Here is an 8,168-nt window from a genome sequence, read left to right on the forward strand (position 1 = left end):
TTTTCCATCCTCTCTGAGCGCAATTCGCCGATCATACTCTGTTTTTCGGCCCATTTCCTCACTACCGCCGAGTAATCGTGATGCGACTCATGCCGCAGGTCATTGTAGAACGTATCGTGTATGAAAAAGAACCCCGACTTCGGTGTGTCGTTACCGTTGTTCGTTTCGTTCCAAAGCGATCGGTTTTCGCTTATTTCGTAAAATGGACCTGCATCACAGTTGCAGTAGATTTTGTCCTTCAGCTCCGTAAGAAATTGTGAGCTAAGTACGTGAAACTCATGGCTAAACCTTGGATGCCGCAGTCGCTGGCCGGTTTTGTGCTTGAACGGCTCATAGATTCGAATCACCAGCAGCATTTCCTGGAACGGAACCAAATCGTTGCCGGGCAAGGTTTCCGTGGACAAGTCCACGTACTTGTGCTTGCTGTAGCGTAACTTTCCCTCCACGGCCCGTTTGAATGTACCTTGGCGTGACTCAGATGCGTGTTGTACACATTTGAATTTCATGGCTTTAGTCGGTATTGTCTTGCCAACCACATTCGGGATGTTCTGAATTTTCGCGGGATTGAAAGTGAACACGCCCATGTCTTTTGGACTGGAAAGATGCTCACCAACGTCCACGGATTCCAGCAGTTTTTCGAAGGTGTTGCTGCTACCGGTGAAACCCATGACTTCCTTGATGTCGGTGTCCGATTGAACAATTCTGGAAATGCGGTTTTGAAGTAGCTCGTTCCGAAACTCCGACAAAGCATTCCCCACATGGATTATTTTATCTATTCTCGGTTTGTATATGTTTTCCATCGTATAACTCTGTTATTGTGATCTTTCACAGTCCCGTTGAAAATTATGACAGAATTCAGAATCGAGGTTTGACTGTTGCGCTCAATTCAAGGATTCCCGGCTGACTATCGTTCGCATCTTTTTCATGGGGCGCACAATTACGTAAACTGTCAAATGGAATAATAATAATAATAATAATAATAATAATTCACTTACTGCAAGTGTTGCAAACTTCAGCTTCGAGCAAAGATGAAGTCGATGATTTCGTAAATAAATCATCAAAAACCACACGGAAATTCGTGAAAATAGCTTCGCGCTCCCACACTTCTTCTCACCGTAGTGCTAGCACAGTGTGGTTTCCCTTACCCTCGTTTACGATAATATAGGAGGTACAACATACGAAGGTAGTGGCGCAATTATTGGGCAAATTATGAGTGTGAAAGCATCAGTGCGTAAATGTTAGTACACAGAGTGTAAGATTCCCGTCGGCAGCCTCGGCCTTGTTTAGCCTGCTAAGAGGTTCGCAGCTCACCAGGTTCCGTCAACTGCTTCTGCGGCTGAGTGGCATTCCCTCGCCATTGATTAGTGCTATTTTCGTTTGCTCGGTCCATTTTTTATTTGGGTAAGTTTGGTGTCACAACCCTTCCCTGCATTGCGTGCGCGCTCTGTCGCCTTTCCGTACGCTTTTCTTGGACCTTGCATCCCTTTCGCTCCAGCTCCTGTTGTTTTGGCAGCATCCGTAGTTGCCAAGCGACGAACCATTCAGCTGATTGCCCCGCACAGCCCCTAGTTACGACTGTCTTCGAAAGAGGAAGGATTGTTTATTCATTTTCTTGCCCAGGAGGCCTCTTTTTGTAGCATTTCGAGCGCAACTTTTCGTTACGGTGTTCGGTGTTGGGTGCTCGGATTGTTTTCTATTATGTCCGGATCGACATCCACAAACGAGCAGCAAGACCAGGAAACACCACAACAAACCCAGCAACAGCAGGCCCAAGATGAAACGCAACAACAACAGCAACAACAACAGCAACAACAAGAACCAAATTGTCCGCCGCAACATCCGAAATGGACTTGCGAGTACTGTACTTACGAGAACTATCCCTTGTCACTCAAATGCACCATGTGTAAAGCGCCAAAACCTCTTCTCAACGAAGACATTTTTCGGTAAGTTAACCGTTTCGACCGTCGTTAACATTTCGCGTGCCAAGTTAACCGTTTTCTTGTCTCTCCAGACTTAGCCCCACGCAACAACTGTGCGCAACGAATCGTTCGAACCCGAATCTAGTGAGCGATGCGGTAACAACGGGTGCCGTGGCGCCGCTGTTGGCGACACAATCAACGTTCGCATCGCCGATCGAATTTGAATCTAATCAAACCCGATGGTCATGCAGTGGTTGTACCTATCTAAATCCTCCCCACTCCCGACGCTGCTTGCAGTGTAGCACACGGAAGGAGGACCCTACCGCGATTCTAGCAAATGCACCCCTCGCCACTATGCCGCGTCAACCCAAGGTCTCGCCACCGAAAGTGATAACCGATTATGTGCGCATCAGTGAACAGCTTAACGCGATGAACATAAGCCGATGCAGTGGTTCCGATGATCCTGTCGTACCACCAGACATGCCGGCCGGGGGTCCGGGTAAGCGACGAAACAATTCCCCCTCGAAGACGACGGCGTACGGTACGAGCTCTTCGTGCCGGATACCGGCGGAAAAAGAAACGGATACGAGCGGAAAAAGTGGTGCCGGCCTCAAGCACGGATCGTCGACACCCTCGACACCGGTGACCTGCTCGCCCGTTAACGGCGGTGGCAAATGGTTCTGCGCGGCGTGCACCTACGAAAATTGGCCCAAATCGCTCAAATGCTCGATGTGTCTGCATCCCCGTGATACGGTGGCAACCGGGGGCGGAGGAAAGAGCAATCTGGCAGCCGCGGCCAAAGTATCGCCCGAACACGACGAGAACAGCGTGGCCAGCAGTATCATTGTGAACAATAAGCGCAATCAGCAGTTTGTAGCGCACGCAGATGGAATCAACAACATGGACGTGTACCAGCAGGAGCGCCATCTGCGACTGTTGCGCCGCCAACCGGACTGGGATTGGCTGAATGCGTGCATAGGCATCGCGGAGAACAACATCGGAGCAGTGGAGGCTTATCTAGACTGCGGTGGTGACCCCAGCCGCGCTCTAACACCGGCCGAAGTGAACCTTCTTAGTCAGAATAACTGTGCTTTCGATGTGGGCCATACACTTATTCATCTGGCCATTCGCTTCCATCGTGACGAAATGTTGCCCCTCCTGCTGGCGCAAATTTCCGGTTCCGGGCCCGGCATCAAGCGGGTTCCGTCGTACGTGGCGCCCGATCTAGCGAGCGACATTCGGCGACACTTTGCACAATCGCTCCGGATACGGAAGGCATCGTTCAATTGCCAGTACGTGAATGAACATGCCACGTTTTCGCTTCCGGCCGACATCGAGGAGCTGCCGCTCGCCCTGCAGGAGCAGCTGTACGAGGAGCTGCTCGATAAGGATGCCCAAAAGCAACTGGAAATGCCACCACCGGCCCTGAACTGGTCGCTGGAGGTCACCGATCGGCTCGGGTCACGCTTGATGGTGCTGTGGAATCGAAGTGCCGGTGACTGTTTGCTGGATTCGGTCATGCAAGCAACCTGGGGTGTTTTCGATCGGGACAATATGCTGCGCCGAGCGCTTGCCGACAGCTTGCATCAGTGTGGTCATATGTAAGGGAAATATCATCTTCCATACTTTCAGCGGTATTTTTAAGCGTCCGTATCTTTTGTCCGCTTTTCATTGGCAGCTTCCTTCCACGATGGAAAGAGAACGAGCAGTTTCAGGCGGCCATGCTGCAGTACACACTGGCCGAACGGCAGCTGGAGGAAGACTGGAGTACACTCCTGTCGCTCGCCAGCCACCCGGGCTCGTCGCTCGAACAGCTACACATCTTCGCACTGGCCCACATCATGCGCCGTCCGATCATCGTGTACGGCGTGAAGTACGTGAAGAGCTTTCGCGGGGAAGACATTGGCTTTGCCCGCTTCGAAGGTGTCTATCTGCCGCTGCTGTGGGAGCAAAGCTTTTGCATTACGTCCCCAATCGCCCTCGGCTACACCAGGGGACACTTTAGTGCGCTCGTTCCGACGGAACCGTACTCGCGTATCGATGCCACGCGGGACGAACGCGAAGACATCACCTTTCTGCCACTGATGGACAGCGAGATGAAGCTTTTACCGGTTCATTTCTTAGGCAAGAACGAAGTAAGACCACAAATTCGGTGCCACTCTGAATTGCGTCAATCCAGCCAACTAATGCTTCCTATTTTGGTTTCAGATTGGCCGCGAAGAGATTTTGATCCGACAGTGGCTGGAAGTATGCGAAACCGAAGGAGGGCTGCTGGTTGCACAGCAGAAGCTACACAAACGTCCACTGTTAGTCGCTCAAATGCTCGAAGAATGGCTAAACCACTATCGACGGATAGCGTAAGTGGCGTGAAGGGTACCGTAACTTTATACCGATAAATTGATCAACCTTTTTTCGGTTCCAGAATTTCTAGGCTGTTTTAAAATACAAACCAATCCTGTTTCAACACGGCAAGCTCCAACACACAGGCAACGAAGGCACTGCTAGAATTAGTCATTTTATTATCGTTGAAGGTACGTCAAACTTTAGCACGCTGCGGGGCCGATATACGTAAAGGTGCACGTAGCAATAGTCTAATGTGTTTGCTGGTTTGGGATCATAGATTGTGGTTTGATGCCAATGCGCTTCCGATTTGGGACAACTGAATGGAAGTTTCGTGGGCACGATTCGTCGGTGAATTGTTCTTTCGCCGTTCGCCGTGCGTGTGTAAGTGTTCGGTGAAAATGTTATTATCCTTTACATTTTAAAACGCCGCCCTCGGATGGCGGTGGAATATTGAGTAACCCGATGGCAGGATTTTAAAACAAGGTTCAATGTGTACTAGTCGTAGTATCCGTTCGGCTGTGCTGCGTTCGCTTCCTTGCGTACGATTGTTGCAAAACGAACATTATGCTGATGGTGCTGTGGTACTCTCCTTTCGAAAGCCGTACGCAAGTGCGAGAGAACCCTAATAATTAGAGAATATATTTTTGTATCCCGTTTTCTCTAACTTTTTATCAACACTTCATTCCCAATTATACTATCGGTACCACGGTCCCACAAACTTGAAATGCTTCATCCACACACACTGATGGGGCAATTACTGAAGGCAGCAACAACCGTTTGCCTTTAGTGTTTCGAACTTAGTTTTAAGAATAAATACCGAATCCTGTTCTTTCCGAAACCATTTACTCAAACAATTCTCAAAAGTTTTTGCAATAAGCATCCCCCGCGTCGTTTCTCTTGACTCTCTGTGTTATCATGGAAGTCTTTTTTTCTGACGGTGTGCTGGAAAAGGAAAACGGAAAAGTATTAAAATCGAACCAGCTTTGGGTTAAGCATTTCCCAGCTCCACTACGCGTGAAGAACTGTGTTATCGGCATCCATGAATGCGTCCGGTGGCACAGAGCATCTGTGATTGTCAATTACGCCAGTGGGATGATGCCAGCGGGGTCACTACAAGCTACCGAAGCATAAATGCATTCGAAAACTCAATGCAACAGCGCACGGTAAACCCGATGACGTACGATAAGCAGTACTTGTTATCGAGCCAGAAAGCTTTTTAAGCATTATCGCGAACCACATCCGCACGCGACTACGAAAGGAGGTAGCCCTGTCCACGCTTGAGTTCCAGCACAGCTCCATCCTCGCCGGTGGTATTCGTAAACTTTAAACCATGCTGCAGATGTAGCTAAAAACGCGACTCGATAGAAGCCTCAATTCGTTCGTTGAAATTGAGTTCGGACCGATGCTGCACGAAAGGCTTCAAGAAGCCGCCCCGTTCCAGAATGTCCTACACCGTAGACCAGATAGAGTAGATAAATTAATGAACAGAGAGCCAGAAAAATTTAATTCTACACATGCGCACGCGCAAAGTAAAACGCACCGTCTGGCGATGCGGTCCCACGGTGGATAAACGATGCAACTAAAGAATCAAGCTGCGAACATGATGCGAAAATAGTTTGCCGAAAAAGTAGATAAAATCTATTTTGAGGAATTTTGATTTCTAGTGCTGCTACTGTACTCTAATATCATACCTGTAACTCCTACACACATTGTTACGCTTTGTTAAGTTTCAACGTGATGTTCGTTCGCTTTTTTGGGTTCAAAACTGGTAGAGTGTACATACAGGTTGCGTTCAACGAAGAATCGAGTTGTATTATACAATTATAGTTTAAATAAATTATTTTTCGCTCACAATATAAAGCTGGTGCACACTTTGAAGTGCCGCGAAAGAAAAAAAAAATCGGATTACGTTATGAGAGGCATTCGTAAAAAAAATCCTGTCTTACAAATACCGGTAAAAACGTCTGTGCCAATTGATTCTCGGAAGGAAGCCGTTAAATTGCAACGAAATTAAGCCGTAATTTATTCTCAACCGAATCTAAACCCGTTCCGAGTACCGTTGACCAAACACACAAGTTCAAGCTTTCGCCGGATCACTCCTTAAACGGAAAAACGGTACCAAGGTTGCCGGATCAACGGTGTGCGTGGGGGCATTCGAACTCCGAAGACAAGACCTTGACCCACACTGTACGATCCGGCCCCCACAATTTCTTTCGGAGGTAACGCAATTGAAACCGTTTCTCTTTTCGTACGACATTTACAAATCTATTGTTTAAAAAATACTCAAAAATGGAAAACAATGTATCACATTCGAACGGACGGAGGGTTGAGGGCTAGCCAGCCTATCGCCTAGCACAAATTGCTGCCCATTCAGCGGTAGTACGGTCGGAGACCACCATATCCTCCGCCATATCCTCCGCCATATCCTCCGCCATATCCTCCGCTATATCCTCCGTACCCTCCTCCGTAATAACCGCCGCCATATTTGCCCGGGTATCCTAAACACGTTAACCGCGGCGTTAGACCGGTTTCGTGCAGCTTTTTTAATCGCGGTTTACACTCACCATAACCAGCCCCTCCACCAGGATAGTAACCAGGATAGTAACCTCCGCCGCCGTAGTAACCTCCGCCTCCTCCACCGTAGGGATAGTAACCTCCATAGCCTCCGTTATTCCCTTAAAAGAAAACAAAACGGATTCAAAAATGCATCGGCAACCTTTTTTCGCTAGCGTTCACTACAAAACTGTTCAGTTTTCTCTAGACAAGTGCGCACAAATCACGGCAAACGGACACACAAAAAGGTAAATTAGCTTCACAAATGTTATGATGCTGGCAATTTCAAACCATATTCATATTGCTTATTGAGTTATAGTACAGTGTATAAGATACAAACATTGTGAACCATAGCCATCGTAACCATATCCACCTGTGAAGGAAGAAGGGAACATTGAATTACTGCTTCAGTCACACTCGGGATAAATCGACTCTTTCGGAACGCATCTTAAAACACATCGGTTCACAATGGTGCCACAATGGTGTTACACAATGGGGCAACATACACGATTTTCCACACGGGCGCTATTTACCTCCTCCCAGCAATCCGTATCCAAAGGTTGCACTGGCCGCGGACACAATCGCCACCAAAACCAACGCCGTCACCTGCAATAATCGAACGGTTATATGGGAAATCATTTATACAGTCGGAACGCCGCAACCCTCCCGAGAAACGATTGTTGTATTCATGTTTCGTTGCGGATCAAACTTTTTGCGGAATGGCTCAGCTATTTAACGTATCCCGTATCGCCAACAGTTTATTAACGGATTTTTTAAATGGGTTTGGTCGGCACTTTTTCGAAAATTACTAAAGCGAGCTGGGCCTTCACAATACAAAACAATATGTTTTAGTCACCCTTAATAATGGAACCACATAATTTGTTGAAAACTGTTCCATTGTACGCGATTCTAATCAACGATCATTCCCGATTCTTAACGTATGGTGTTGTTTGACTTCTCGAGAAACTATTGTTTGTGGCGAAACACGAAACGGCTCAGGCACAGGATAATTCGTTCTTATCTCTACTTAACACTCACGTAGCCACACATCGTGACGAGCTGCCAAAAAACACACTAAACTTTGATTCCAAACGACAACGCGGACAGCGCGGTATTCACGGTATTCCACCTACGATCGGATTTCGACTAAGCACCGTTCGCAGGGAGCTTTCGCTTTTTATACAGCATCGCGCCGTGTGAGGTTCCAGCGCACAACCGCCCAGCGTCCACCGAAGCCGATTGCAATTGAATTCAGCGTAGTGCGCTGGCCAAAACGGGGAAATGGGAGACAACAAAGCGACGCACATACTTCGCCGCCCGACGCATTAATCTTAGCTTTTTACCCTTTTTTAC

General features: G+C 48.0%; 3 protein-coding genes across 3 annotated transcripts in view; 1 reads left to right on the forward strand and 2 right to left on the reverse strand.

Annotated features, from left to right (window-relative positions):
* LOC128270495 (uncharacterized) overlaps positions 1 to 800 on the reverse strand; it is a 5,762-nt gene extending 4,962 nt beyond the window's left edge. Inside the window, exon 1 of the mRNA XM_053007901.1 lies at positions 9 to 800. Coding sequence (XP_052863861.1) covers positions 9 to 800 — 792 coding nt within the window. The remainder of the gene's footprint in view (positions 1 to 8) is intronic.
* An 898-nt stretch (positions 801 to 1,698) lies between these two features.
* On the forward strand, positions 1,699 to 6,057 carry LOC128271668 (ubiquitin thioesterase trabid). Its single transcript, XM_053009279.1, has 5 exons — positions 1,699 to 1,943; positions 2,012 to 3,520; positions 3,598 to 4,054; positions 4,128 to 4,276; positions 4,342 to 6,057. The coding sequence occupies exons 1-5, from the start codon at positions 1,699 to 1,701 to the stop codon at positions 4,358 to 4,360; spliced, it is 2,379 nt and encodes a 792-aa protein (XP_052865239.1). The 3' UTR covers positions 4,361 to 6,057.
* A 464-nt stretch (positions 6,058 to 6,521) lies between these two features.
* On the reverse strand, positions 6,522 to 7,956 carry LOC128274034 (uncharacterized). The gene is made up of 5 exons (XM_053012118.1): positions 7,854 to 7,956; positions 7,349 to 7,421; positions 7,156 to 7,188; positions 6,827 to 6,937; positions 6,522 to 6,760 (listed from the first exon to the last, which is right to left on the reverse strand). Exons 1-5 carry the CDS (start codon positions 7,863 to 7,865, stop codon positions 6,633 to 6,635), a joined length of 357 nt encoding a protein of 118 aa, XP_052868078.1. The 5' UTR covers positions 7,866 to 7,956; the 3' UTR covers positions 6,522 to 6,632.
* Positions 7,957 to 8,168: the final 212 nt, after the last annotated feature.

The sequence above is a fragment of the Anopheles cruzii genome, chromosome 3, assembly GCF_943734635.1.
Source record: "Anopheles cruzii chromosome 3, idAnoCruzAS_RS32_06, whole genome shotgun sequence".
In the NCBI taxonomy this organism is placed as follows: domain Eukaryota; kingdom Metazoa; phylum Arthropoda; class Insecta; order Diptera; family Culicidae; genus Anopheles; species Anopheles cruzii.

Bases quoted from the DNA above. Each gene is read 5' to 3' on its own strand.
- LOC128271668 (XM_053009279.1), top strand. From the start codon at position 1,699: ATGTCCGGATCGACATCCACAAACGAGCAGCAAGACCAGGAAACACCA. The intron at 3,521-3,597 runs GTAAGGGAAATA...TTTCATTGGCAG, and splicing joins TTGCATCAGTGTGGTCATAT to CTTCCTTCCACGATGGAAAG. The intron at 4,055-4,127 runs GTAAGACCACAA...TTTTGGTTTCAG, and splicing joins ATTTCTTAGGCAAGAACGAA to ATTGGCCGCGAAGAGATTTT.
- LOC128274034 (XM_053012118.1), bottom strand. The intron at 7,189-7,348 runs GTAAATAGCGCC...CTTCCTTCACAG, and splicing joins ATACGGATTGCTGGGAGGAG to GTGGATATGGTTACGATGGC. The intron at 6,938-7,155 runs GTTTGTATCTTA...TTTTCTTTTAAG, and splicing joins CGATGGCTATGGTTCACAAT to GGAATAACGGAGGCTATGGA.